The sequence below is a fragment of the Oncorhynchus mykiss genome, chromosome 28 (genome assembly GCF_013265735.2).
Source record: "Oncorhynchus mykiss isolate Arlee chromosome 28, USDA_OmykA_1.1, whole genome shotgun sequence".
NCBI classification, from domain to species: Eukaryota; Metazoa; Chordata; class Actinopteri; order Salmoniformes; family Salmonidae; genus Oncorhynchus; species Oncorhynchus mykiss.
Window position 1 is genome coordinate 17607801 of NC_048592.1, and position 14517 is coordinate 17622317.

General features: G+C 40.9%; 1 protein-coding gene across 3 annotated transcripts in view; it reads right to left on the reverse strand.

Annotated features, from left to right (window-relative positions):
* The window catches only part of LOC100653470 (5'-AMP-activated protein kinase subunit gamma-2), a 56399-nt gene extending 42049 nt beyond the window's left edge, over positions 1-14350 (reverse strand). The window contains exons 1-3 of one of the 3 annotated variants that reach the window (XR_005040215.1): positions 14046-14350; positions 5044-5115; positions 2045-2324 (exon numbers count right to left, since the gene is read on the reverse strand). Coding sequence is in view for 2 of the 3 variants with exons in the window: in XM_036966449.1 (XP_036822344.1) it covers positions 2045-2324; positions 5044-5115; positions 14046-14120 (427 nt within the window). In the remaining variant the exon portion in view is untranslated. Of the gene's footprint in view, positions 1-2044; positions 2325-4665; positions 4790-5043; positions 5116-14045 lie in introns of those variants that run through there. The other 2 variants (XM_036966449.1, XM_036966450.1) reach the window with 2 other exon arrangements.
* Positions 14351-14517: the final 167 nt, after the last annotated feature.

The window sequence follows — 14517 nt, forward strand, 5'->3', positions numbered from 1 at the left end:
CTCCTGTCATGTCACTGATGCGTCGTGAAAGTCAGTTTTTTTTGGCCTTTTGTCCCAGCCATATCTGCGGCAGCAGGAAGAATTAAGTCCTCTCCAATAGTATCGGTAGCTCACAATATAAGATGCTTCTAGCTGCTTCTTATTAATGGTATCTGTTACTTTTATACATGTTTTACTACTCAAAAGTAGTCTTTATTCTCGCTCTACCTGTATTTGACATTGTGTTGTTATTTCGCTGAACACTAGATGGTTTGATTGAATTTTTGGCAGTGAAACGAGGCTACTTGGGCGAGGGGGAAAAAAAAACTCTAATGTATAGTCCCGTTGGAAAATATAAACGTATCGTTTGATTTATTTTTTTAATATAATTTATTTTATATTTTATGTTGTTGATGTGAATCACATTTATTTGGCGTACCCCCGATAGCTTTGCGCTGTCAGGCATTCTCTGCAAGGGTACGCATACCCCCTGGGGGTACGCGTACCCCAGATTGGGAATACATGATCTCCAGCATCATACCAGTGTATTCATATGTGGAAATGGCGCATTTCTATTATCTGTGGTTAAAGAAATAAAATGCTTATCGGTGACATCACAGGGTAGGATTAAAAGTAAGAAACTGATTTTTAAAACCTGCAATAAATTTCTAGACAGAGGGTATTTTCTTGCTACCCATGTCAACAGAAATTTCAGCATTTGAAATGCATGTTTTTAAAATGTTTCAGCTTTTGATGATTTCAGCAGGAATAACTTTGAACTTTAGATTTTTTTTCTACATGAAGTAGAAATGCATCGTTTTCACATACAGTGCCTTCAGAAAGTATTCACCCCCCTTGAATTGTTCCACATTTTGTGTTACACCCTGAATTTGAAATGTGTTATATTGAGGTTTTGTGTCACTGGCTTACACACAATAACTCAATGTCGAGGTGGAATTATGTTTTTAGAAATTTGTAAAAATGAAAAGCTGAAATATCTTGAGTCAATAAGCATTCAACCCCTTTGTTATGGCAAGCCTAATACACTACCGGTCAAAGGTTTGGACACACCTTGTCATTCAAATACTTTTTACAACTATTTTCTACATTGTAGCATAATAGTTGAAGACATCAAAACTATGAAATAACACATATGGAATCATGTAGTAACCAAAAAAAGTGTTAAACCAATTAAAATATATTTTGAGATTGTTCAATTAGCCACCCTTTGCCTTGATGACAGCTTTGCACACTTGTGGCATTCTCTCAACCAGGAATTCCCACATATGCTGAGCACTTGCTGACTGCTTTTCTTTCACTCTGGAGTCCACTCTCCTTCTTGGTAAAATAGCCCTTACAAAATTACTACCATTGTGTTGTGTTCTTGACTGCATGTAATTTTGTAATTATAACAATATAATTTTGTCCTTGTGAAAATTCTGTTAACATCAGCTAGAAAAAATGTGCTTGGACTCTAGTTCAATGAATCCCAGAGGCCAGCAGCACAATACATTAACTCAATCTGACATGTTTGCTTTAGAGTCCATCCATGAAAGCCAGAAATCAGTCAAAACAAAGTCCTATTTGTTTCTGTCACTTTCTATATTTTTACCCCAAGAAGAAGTTGACAGTGACACTGATGTTACGAGTTTAAACGAGGAAGGAAGCCCATCTGTCTAGTCCTCTAATAATATGGTATGACCCTCTCTAAGCTAAAAGACCCAGAATACTCTCAGGACAAGGCAATGAGATGATGTTTGCATAGTTTGCTTTCAAGGAGGGGACTGCTGCCCCCTACAGCTCTTGCAGGGAATTTCAGCACTAATGTGCTGTGACTGTATAGGGTTTTAGTGTTGTGACTATTTTATTTTGAAGAGCTACTGGTGTTTGCCATGCTATTTATTCTATATTATTACAACAGTGCACAATATTCAGCAATAGATAATTCTGTCAGAATCAAATTCTAAGATCAAAATAATGCTGATAACTTCCTGTCTTGAGGTTTTTCAGCATGTAACTACTGGAAACCACAGTCGGCTCTTTGAAATATATTTACTTGTATTACCTTTCCTTGTCCTAGAGAAGAGCTTGATGCTAGAGTTGGACGATGAGTTGGATGAAGAGCGGAAGATACCGCTGAAGTTGAGGCGGCAGGGCGACTTGGGTGGTGAGCGGTCCTGGTGGGTGGAGGGGTAGGGGAAGATGGTTCTAGATGAGCCCGGACTGGTCTGAGACTGGGAGTGGGCAGGGGCAAACATGGGACTAGATGGTTGGCTGACACCAGCAGCACAACCCCTCACAAAGAGTCCTTTAGTTAGGCTGGCAGAGTGAAAGCAGACCTCTCCCTGAGATAGAAGAAAGGAGATGTGAGGGAATTTCATTTACATAAACTAGGTATTTGCATGAGTGTATTTGTGTACAAAGTGTCACTATACAGCCAGGCGGATAACACCTGGAAATACTATGACAGAGGCTTTATGGACTACAGTCATCAAAGAAACCACAACGTCCATCATCAGCACAAAATGTCTCTGTTGGATGTCTTTTGCATTAGAGCCTGAGTGGAATTTCTAAGGCTTGATATCAGCATCTGTAGGCGAGATGTTCAGGGCTTGGGTGAAGCCACTTCTCTTTGTGAGAGATATGAAACCATATGTAGTCAGAGCTATCACATTAGTGTTTCCCCTTTATTCATTTAGCAGCGACTTCTTGCGAAAGAACGTGTTTAGGCAAGCGAGTCACCTTGGAGAGTTATCAGCAGATCTATCAGCTCATTCAAAACACGAGGAAAGACAGGTGGTTCATTCACTACATACAGTATACTCTGGACAGTAGGAAAAAATGAGAACAATCAAATCTTAAGAATTCGGAGAAAAGACTGAGGTTGTTGTGAAAATAAATAAGTGAAAGGACGAAAAGACTGACTCAGACAATGTAAAGACAGAGAGGAAAGAGGAAGCTTGCTTTGCAGGGATCAATTTCCTGTATTTGATCCGCCCATGTCTGGAGACTGCCTCCTTGCACTTCCTCACCCACAGTCTAAGGAGTTGGTAGAAAAAAAACATGATAGAAAAAGGACGAGGTAAAACCAAATCACTGCCAAACTCACAACCAAAGGAGACAAATCTAACCAGAGCTCGCACAACCAAGAAGTTGTCTAAACAGCTCTGATACATACTTTCTACTATTTTAAATAAGTCAAACACCCCGTCATAGACTGTTCTCTCTTCTGCCGCACGGCAAGCGGTGCCGATGAACCAAGTCTGGAACCAAAACGACCCTGAACAGCTTATAGTTCAATCGTTAACCAAATAGCTACCCTGACTATCTGCATTGACCTTTTTCGCACAAACTTTTATTTTAGTCATCACATACGCTGCTGCTACTGTTCATTACATATCCTGTTGCCTATTCATTTATATGCACATACAGTGCATTCAGAGATTATTCAGACCCCTTGACTTTTTCCACATTTTGTTACAGCCTTATTCTAAAATTGATTAAATAGGTTTTTCCCCCTCATCAACCCATATAATACCCCGTAATGACAATGCAAAAACAGTTTAGAAATGTTTGTAAATGTATTAAAAATAAAAAACAGAAATATCTCATTTACGTAAGTATTCAGACCCTTTACTCAGCACTTTCTTGAAGCACCTTTGGCAGAGATTAGAGCCCCGAGTCTTCTTCTGAGGTCCTGAGTGCTCTGGAGCAGGTTTTCATCCAGGATTTCTCTGTACTTTGCTCTGTTCATCTTTCCCTCGATCCTGACTATTCTTCCTGTCCCTGCCAATGAAAAATATTCCCAGGGATGGTTTAGGGATGGTGTCAGGTTTCCTCCAGACGCGAGCCTTGGCATTCAGGCCAAAGATTTAAATCTTGGTTTAATCTAGCCAGCTCTAGGAAGAGCTGTTGGTGGTTCCAAACTTCTTACATTTAAGAATGATGGAGGCCACTGTGTTTTGGGGGATCTTCAATGCTGCAGAAAGTTTGTGTTACCATTCCCCAGATCAATGCCGGCACAATCCTGTCTCGGAGCTCTACGGACAATTCCGTCGACCTAATGGCTTGGTTTTTGCTCTGACATGCACTGTCAACTGTGGGACCTTATATAGACAGGTGTGTGCCTTTCCAAATCATGTCCAATCAATTGAATTTACCACAGGTGGACTCCAGTCAAGGTGTAGAAACATCTCAAGAATGATCAATGGAAACAGGATCCACCTGAGCTCAATTTCAAGTCAGGTAGCAAATGGTCTGAATCCTTATGTAAATAAGGTATCAGTTTTTTTACATTTTAATACATTTGCTAAAATATCTAAAAACCTGTTTTCACTTTGTCATTATGGGGTATTGTGTATAGAAAGATGAGGAAAAATTTTAATTTAATCAATTTTAGAATAAGGCTGTAACGTAACAAAATGTGGTAAAGGGATCTGAAAACTGCGAATGCCCTGTATCTACCTCAATTACCTCGTACCCCTGAAAATTGACTTAGTACTGGTACCCCAAGTTATCGTTACTCATTGTGTATTTATTATTGCGTGTCATTACTTTTTTTCTAATATTTCTCTATTTTCATCCTCTCTGCATTGTTGGGAAGGGTCTGTAAGTAAGCATTTCACGGTTAGTCTAAACCTGTGGTTTACGAAGCATGTGATGAATAAAATGAGATTTGATGATTACCTTGCATTCATCCGGTTTGGTTTGATCTTTCAGTATAACCCTGAGCTTCTGCAGAACAACCTTCATATGTCCAGAGGGGCCTCTACCATGACATCTACAAACCCACTGTCATTTGAGATCTATTTTCACAGGTGATTGTCAGACATCCACCCACTTCTTTAACCGTACCACGACACTCCCTCCCCTTAGCCCTTTTCAATACAGCAGAGGGCTCCGGGAACAATAATTGTCTGACTGTCTCACTGCCTGTGTCCAAACACGATGCTCAGATAACCTACAACTATAAAAATGAAAGGTAAAAAGGTGAGAATCACAACGCTGTTAGTCAAGAGTAATTTCATTGTGTGTAAACACGAGTATGAAAAGAAAACAATTTACCTTAGGAGAGCCATCCTTTTCCGAGCCACCAGACTCAGCATCCAGTATGGGGGAGGTAAAAGCCCTAAGGTCCTGCAGACAGACAGGGAAGGCGTGTGTCAAACTGTCAATGAGATAATACTAAAGGCTGATCACTTAACATTCAGGACATGCCTCAGAATAACAAATAGGCATGTTATGACATGCAGCATTTCTTTCTCAACACCATCATCAATACGTTAAGTGTAGTCAACATTTTAGCCAATTTTGACTATCTTTGTTACGCCCAGACAGTGATTGATTGGCCCATTTACTGTAATTTACAGTTTTAGGTTCAATCTTTAACACTTCAAAATGTGCTTCCTCCAAGACATGTTAACCTCTAAAAGAGGAGAAACATGTTAAACCACTACTGGGGCATGACATAACCAGGAAATATATTTACCCTATATTCTTCCTCATAGCAAGTATTGGGTTTCCTCATACTGTTCTGTATTAAAAACAACAACAAAAAACTGTTTTAAGTGAGAAGTAGGCATTGGTCTGACGCCAAAAAAGAAAAGAAACTGACATTAGCATCACAATGCTAATGTGTTTTCCAGCACACAGCTTTGACCTATTACAGTAGCTACAGTACATTTTAAGTATTGATAGTGTGCGAAGTACTATGTCAACTGGGTGCAAATGAATTAGCATAATGTAAACTCACCCCATTCCGTACAAATGTGCGCAACCGCAACATTCAAACGAGGCTACAAAGAAAACTAATGGGACTGTAGCGACTGTGTTGACTTCAAAATCTGGGGTATGAACTACGTTTCTATTGAAGTGTTAATCGACATGGTATTGGCTCTATAGTATTGGATAAAAGTTGAAAAAACGGACCCTCTGTTACATCATGACGTGTCATGCCGTAACGTACAGTAGGCATAAAGCAACTATTTCTGTCTTACAATCTCTCTCCACCAGGTGGAGCACTTCTCTCATCGTTTAAAAACAAGAAATGGACAGTGATGGGGTAAGGGGGGATACCTAGTCATTTTTTTCGGCATCATTGCATGCGATCATCATTCTCAAAGCCGCTGTTTAATTCTAAGATCACTTTAGCACCGCCCTAAAAATCAGATTCAAATTCGACACAAACCTTCAAATAGGTATGTAATGAAATAGTAATGAAATAGGTATGTAGGTAGGTAAATAGGTATGTAATGACACAAACTCTATTTACATTTTAGAGGCGATAAGGTGATAAGTTGGACAGATCGAGTGGGGGAAAAATCAGTTTTCCCACAGGACATCTCTCCTTCTCACCATCACGCATTAGTTTCGCTTCCCCACCGGCCATTTTTTAAAAAAAGACCCGACGCGGCTCATTGCCTGCTTGAATTATGCAGAAACAGGCAGCGTTTAGGTCATGTAATTGATTATGTTGGAAAGGGGAGAAATTGTGCCAGTCCCGCAATCCGCCACTCTGCCATAAAGCACTGTGTCCCTGGGCAGTACCATAGAGATGGCGTGCATCGACCTCTTCCTTGAGTCTGAGAGCTGGTCTCACCTCCGTTCTAGCAAAACGCATGCAGTAGTTCACACCACCACACTCACTGCCACTCCACGAACCGAAAGGCCACCTAATAAATGAAAATAAGTGTGTGTCGGGAGGGGGCTGTCAAAACTATGAACAAAATAATGTTAAAAATGTATCCTACGGTAGGCGAACCCACAGTCTTCAGATCCACGGAAGGAAACTAAACCATTACACTACGAACTCTGTTCCTAAAACATTGACTTCGACAGAGAAGAAGAAGAAGAAGTGTTCGTTCCAAAATGATTTTGTTCATCCACTCAGTACTGATTGAATGTTTATTTCTCTTGCTTGGTTTAAATAGTCTAAAAACAGTTGACTTGTTGAAAAATACTAATTTAATCACATAGCTAACCAAGTTAGCAAGCATGTCATTTTATTTTGACTGTGGATAGCATGGCACACAATTTAAGCAAGCAGAGAGCGGATTTGATTAATCTGGCCCGGGATCATGGACTGGCAGCTCATGACGAGAGGCAGGGAATGTGTTGTGTAGATCCAATCAAGTTGTTATGGTGTCATATTGGCTTAGATATGATGGTAGGGAGATTGTGATAATTGTATATCAGTGTAGAACATCCAAGTTGTGCATGCCAATCATCAGGTTTCAAAGGTGAAAAGGAAATATTTCGTAGCAATAAACCAATGTAATTGCATGGAAAAGCAGATGTGTATAAACATGTCTAGAGGTATTTTTTAATCCATACATTACTCCTGGAAGGGCAAGGAAAGGCACGGGACTGCTCCAACGATGGTTATCATCCAAAGAATACCTACATGAGCTGCAGCAACATGCACCAGCACTCGCAATGAAGCACCTTTGGCAGAGATCACAGCCTCGAGTCTTCTTGGGTATGACGTTACAAGCTTGGCACACCTGTATTTAAGGAGTTTCTCCCATTCTTCTCTACAGATCCTCTCAAGCTCGGTCAGGTTGGATGGGGAGCGTCGCTACACAGCTATTATCAGGTTTCTCCATAGATATTAGATCGGGCTCTAGCTGGGCCACTCAAGGACATTCAGAGACTTGTCCCAAAGCCACTCCTGCATTGTCTTAGCTGTGTGCTTGGGGTCGTTGTCCTGCTGAAAGGTGAACCTCCGCCCCAGTCCGAGGTCCTGAGTGCTCTGGAGCAGGTTTTCATCAAGGATCTCTTTTTGCTCTGTTCATCGTTCCCTCGATCCTGAATAGTCTCCCAGTTCATGCCACTGAAAAATATCCCCACAGCATGATACTGCCACCACCATGCTTCACCATAGGGATGGTGCCAGGTTTTCCTCCAGACGTGATGCTTGGCATTTAGACCAACAAGTTCAATCTTGGTGTCATCAGACCAGAGAATATTGTTTCTCATGGTCTGAGAATCTTTAGGTGCCTTTTGGCAAACTCCAAGCGGGCTGTCATGTGCCTTTTCCAGCTGGCCATTCTACCATAAAGGTCTGATTGATGGAGTGCTGCAGAGATGGTTGTCCTTGTGGAAGGTTCTCCCATCTCCACAGAGGAACTCTGGAGCTCTGTCAGAGTGACCATCCGGTTCTTGGTCAGCTCCCTTCTGCCCCGATTACACAGTTTGGACGGGCGGCCAGCTCTACATAGAGTCTTGGTGGTTCTAAACTTCTTCCATTTAAGAACGATGGAGGCCAGTGTGTTCTTGGCTGCAGAAATGTTTGGATACCCTTCCCTAGATTTCCAAAGTCTGTGCCTCGCAATCCTGTCTCGGAGCTCTACAGACAATTCGACCTCATGGCTTTGTTTTTGCTCTGACATGCACTATCAACTGTGGGACCTTATATAGACAGGTGTGTGCCTTTCCAAATCATGTCCAGTCAATTGAATTTACCACAGGTGGGCTCCAAGGATGATCAATGGAAACAGGATACACCTGAGCTCAATTTTGAGTCTCATTGCAAAGGGTCTGAATACTTATGTAAATAAGGTATCTGTTTTTTGTTTTTTATATAGATTTGCAAAAATGTCTAAAAACCTGTTTTTGCTTCTGGGGTTATTATGGGGTATTGTGTTTAGATTGATGGAAAAAAATGTATGTAATCCATTTTAGAATAAGGCTGTAACGTAACAAAATGTGGAAAAAGTCAAGGGGTCTGAATACTTTCTGAATGCACTGTAATTGCAGCATGCAACAATTTCAAAGTTACAGTTCATAAGGAAATCAGTCAATTTTAAAAAATTCATTAAATCCTAATCTATGGATTTCACATGACTGGGAATACAGATGTGCATCCGTTGGTCGCAGATACATTTAAAACATTTTAGGGGTGTGGATAGGGCTGTGGTGGTCATGAAATTTCAGCAGCCAGTGATTGTCAAGCAAATAACTGTCGTCTCACGGTCGTCTCATTGACCGTTAATTAACATAAACACATTTAGCATCTCCTGGCTAGCCCACCGATGCAGACCTTTGGAACATCTACATTTTAAAAAGTCTAATTAATCCATGTAATATAGCCTACACTTCACAATAAATCCATTATTTATTTTAGACAGGGCTAAAAAAAGAATAATATGAAGAAAATGTAGTCTATTTCAGATTAACAGAATAGCATACTGTGAGTTGTCCTTATGTTAGGTCCTGATCTGGCTATGCCATATGGCTGTGGGCTACACTAGTTAATTTAGCCGACAAGATTTTCTTAGAATTCTGTGGCATTATTTTATAGTATGAAGAATACAATTGAACAAAGCTAAATAAAATAGAAAATATATTTTACCCAAACAATGAGGGAGTGCGCACACGGCTATTCTGTGTTGAGTGGTTAACAAAGAAATAGGTATTCATTCCTCTATGCTTCATTTTGAGTTATTAATGTAACGTTGGGCTATATGTTTAGATGTTTATTCATTGTAAGGCTTCATCATGCAACTCTAATAATGATTTGAAAAAAGTTGCTTGAAAAGGCATGAGTTCTACTTAGTTTTTTTTGCGCAGGATGTACACACTACATCAGTTACTCATTCACAATTTCACAAGCACTTGATAATGCCTAGAATTTCCCGACTGCACTCCCTTCGTGTGGCTGTAATGCACCCTAAAAAAAATCCATGCCTTTTGTGGGCACAACGGTGATCAGGTCAATCTCACAGGCTTCTAGTGAAGACAGACACATCCGGGACGCAACTGTGCGCGTCCTTATCCGAGGTGCATATTGAAGATATTGGAAGAACTGTCCACATTCACTTTTCGTCAGCCAACAAGATGAGTAGGACTAACCAACAACCAGCATTGTTTCTTAAGCTGGGCATCATTCACAAGTGATAATATATAATTCACAAGTGATTGGCTAATAGTCACCCAAATGACTATTCTTGATTTAATCTTTACATATATTATTTAGTGTATGTGTGAAATTTGTTTGGATTTAGAATGGACCATTATGCATCCAACAATACATGTAATCTATGCACTTAAATAGCGAATGGAGGACGCTTTTCCCGTGGTTAATTTTCTTGCCAGCCAGGTAGGCTATATTCCTGCTGTAAGCCTAGCCTATAGAAAGTTGATCGGATCCTCCTCTTTTTAGTAGAGGCCATCACTCTGTTTTCTCGCGCAATCTTCTGACAAATCAACTGTAAATTTCGGTGTTCATCAAGGTTCCATTTTAGGACCACTATTGTTGTCACAATATATTTTACCTCATGGTGATGTCATTCGGAAACATAAATGTTAACTTTCATTGCTATGCGGACAATACACAGTTGTACATTTAGATGAAACATGGTGAAGCCCCAAAATTGCTCTCCCTGGAAGCCTGTGTTTCAGACATAAGGAAGTGGATGAAGGTAAATGTTTTACTTTTAAACTCGGACAAAACAGAGACGCTAGTTCTAGGTCCCAAGAAACAAAGAGATCTTCTGTTGGATCTGCCAATTAATCTTGATGGTTGTACAGTCACCTCGTTACTCTGGACCCTGATCTCTCTTTTGACAATCATATCAATAATATTTCAAGGACAGCTTTTTTCCATCTTCGTAACATTGCAAAAATCATAAACTTTCTGTCCAAAAATTATGCAGAAAAATGTATCCATGGTTTTGTCACTTCTAGATTAGACTACTGCAATGCTCAACTTTCTGGCTACCCGGATAATGCACTAAATAAACTTCAGTTAGTGCTAAACACGGCTGCTAGAATCTTGACTAGAACCCCAAAAAATGTGGTAGCCTCTCTACACTGGCTTCATGTAAAAGCTAGGGCTGATTTAAAGGTTTTACTGCTAACCTACAAAGCATTACATGGGCTTGCTCCTACCTATCTTTCCGTTTTGCGCCTTGCGTACATACCTACACGTACGCTACGGTCACAAGATGCAGGCCTCCTTATTGTCCCTAGAATTTCTAAGCAAACAGCTGGAGGCAGGGCTTTCTCCTATAGAGCTCCATTTTTATGGAATGGTCTGCCTATCCATGTGAGAGACGGAGACTCGGTCTCGACCTTTAAGTCTATTGAAGACTCATCTCTTCAGTAGGTCCTATGATTGAGTGTAGTCTGGCCCAGGGGTATGAAGCTGAACGGAAAGGCACTGGAGCGACGAACCACCCTTGTCGTGTCTGCCTGGCAGGTTCCCCTCTCTCCACTGTGATTCTCCGCCTCAAACCCTATTACGGGGGCTGAGTCACTGGCTTACTGGTGCTCTTCCGTGCCATCCCTAGGAGGGGTGCGTCACTTGAGTGGGTTGAGTCACTGACGTGATCTTCCTGTCCAGGTTGGCGCCCCCCTCGGGTTCGTGCCGTGGGGGAGATTGTGGGCTATACTCGGCCTTGTCTCAGGATGGTAAGTTGGTGCTTGAAGATATCCCTCTAGTGGTGTGGAGGCTGTGCTTTGGCAAAGTGAGTGGGGTTATATCCTGTCTGTTTGGCCCTGTCCGAGGGTATCGTCGGACAGGGCCACAGTGTCTCCCGACCCCTCCTGTCTCAGCCTACAGTATTTATGCTGCAATAGTTTGTCGGGGGGCTAGGATCAGTCTGTTATATCTGGAGTATTTCTCCGGTCTTATCCGGTGTCCTGCGTGAATTTAAGTATGCTCTCTCTAATTCTTAATTTTATTTTCTCGCTCTTCTCTCAGAGGCCCTGAGCCCTAGGACCATGCCTCAGGACTACCTGGCCTGATGACTCCTTGCTGACCCCAGTTCACCTGGTCATGTTGCTGCTACAGTTTCAACTGTTCTGCCTGCGGCTATGGAACCCTGACCTGTTCACTGCTACCTTGTTCCGGACCTGCTATTTTGGACTCTCTCTGTACCGCACCTGCTGTCTCTAACTTTGAATGATTGGCTAGGACAAGCCAACTAACATTTACTCCGGAGGTGCTGACCTAAAATGGTCAGAGTGAGGTGTTCTCTCATTTGTGTCTGGAAGTAGCTAGCAAGCTCACCAACTTTAGCCAGTTAGCTTTAGTCCTTGACTGCCATTGTGAGGTCAGAACGCTTGTATCAACCCTACTCCTCTGACAGAGCCTCTAGGGTGCACTCTGAACAGTCCGAGAACCCACCGTTCTGAATTTACGAATTGACAATCTGACAACTCTCTGAATTCACAAACGCACCCAAAGACAACCCATATGATGCTAGCCTGCCAGCACCTTAATTGTGATCCTGTTTGTGGATTTAAGGCATTTGATTCAGTTGGCCATGAATTGTTGCTAGCTAGACTCAGCAACATTGGTCTCAGTGAAGGGGAAGTAAATTGATTTAGGAATAATTTTTATGACAGAACACAATGTGTATATACTAACAATTACAAGTCTAGCTTTCTTGAGATTAATAGAGGTGTGCCCCAGGGTTCCATTTTAGCTCCTTTGTTGTTCTCAATTTTTATTAATGATTTGGGAAATGGGATGGAACCAGCAAACTTACATCTACAGTGCTGTGACAAAGTATTTGCCCCCTTTCTAATTTCTTATTTTTTTGCACATTTGTCACACTTAAATGTTTCAGATCAAACCAATTGTAATATTACACAAAGATAACCCAAGTAAACACAAAATGCAGTTAAGTGATAATGTTATTTATTAAGGGAAAAAAGCTATCCGAACCTTCATGGTCCTATGTGACAAAGTAATTGCCTCCTCTGTCTTACAGAGACTGGACTCTGTTGATCATGCATCCTTGCACTTTATTACAAATGCCAAGTCACCCACCATTGCACCTTGTATCAAATGGTAGGTTGAACCTCACTTTATATGCTCAGAAAGCTACATTTGTATGTGTTCATCTACAAAGCCCTTTTGGGTAAACTCCATCTTTACCTCTGTAGTCTGGTCTCCTTCACCACCAGCAGTTACCATACCTGCTAGGGGGTTGCTACTTAATAAAGTCCTCAGGACATTCACAGTATTAGGGAAGACTGCCTTCTCTTCTTGCACACCAGAGGCATGGAATAGTCTACAATCCATGCCTTATCTAGATATGTTAGTGCCACTGAATGAATTTAAAATATTGATGGAGACTCTTATGGAGGAGTGTAAATGTTTTTTGGGGGGGCTGGATCATGTTGTATTGTATTATTGTATGTTTTAATTCTGTAATGCATTGATTGTTGCTGCCTTCTTGGCCAGGTCTCCCTTGAAAAAGAGACTGGGTCTCAATGGGCTTTTCCTGGTTAAATAAAAAAAATATATTAAAAAACAGACTTAACACTGTGCTCACTGTTCAGCATTGTTTCAGGTTAAACCAGGCTGATATGATGCTAATGCGAGTAACTTCGTTAACTTGAGCACAGAGAACATGACGTGAGAGAAACCAGAATAATACTCTGAAACCCAATTAATCATGACTCCTCCGCTCTCTCCTCCGTGTTGGCCCTAGTTAAGATGCAGGCACCCATAATGAATCATGACTTAGTGGTTTAGAGCAGAGCAGAGAACAGATCAGTGTTTCCTTCCAGCTGTTTGCCTAGCTTCCTTTTCTTACAATTTTTGTATCTTTTTTTTCTTCTTCACATTTGTAAACGACAACATCAGATATCTTATTGCCCACAAGCCAACTTGTCAACTCTTAACAACAAGCCAACTCGTACTCTTAACTTCCATTAGCCTGTTTCTAATATTCCAGTTCATGCAAGAATGGAAAAGAACAATGCTGGTGTGTTAAGATATTAATCAAATAAAACAGCAGTGTTGTTTTTTATTATGATGTAATTAAAACATAAAAGGCTATAAAAAAAAACCCCATGACCTCAAATGTGAGGACTAGATGCTGTCAACTGGAAAGGATGCCCATGTGGATTGACGTACAGTAACAACGCTGATACCCGCGCATAGCTGAAGTTGCAATATCTTTTGCAACATTGTGGCCCAAACACACTAACGTAGCCTACTGCATTAATCTCACTGTTATAATAAACGCCCACATCGTCGGCTCTTGACACAATGCCACAGTAACAAATACCCATAGATCTCACACACCGTATATAATTTAGGAACTTACTGGCATATTTATGCGTAGGATTCCCTTTTTCTTCGAGTTATCCTTCTCGTTAGACTCCATCACCGTGCTCCCCATTTTCAGACTATTAATGCTATTTTCTTTATTTTTAACGAGCAAGATCAAGTTTGGGTAAATTGCGTGGCATATGCCATACGTCTTTATGTGTAAAAATAAGTTTCAAGTCAAAGTTCTTTCAAAGAAATTGGTTAATTTACCAGGAAGTATACTGCACTACCGACGCATTAGGCCTACCTACCGCTGTATTGACATCACCGAGACTGAGCGTGCTGTTTCAACATAAAACATAGGGTGTGCTACAACCTTGCCTTGACTCAGAGATACACTTAAAATAGTAAACGCAACTCTGGAACACTCCAATTAGTAGGCTATGATATGTTAAGTTTCGTATGGTATGTATTTATTTGTGGATGTCCCTCATTCATGTTGTATGGTATCTTACGAATTACAATGC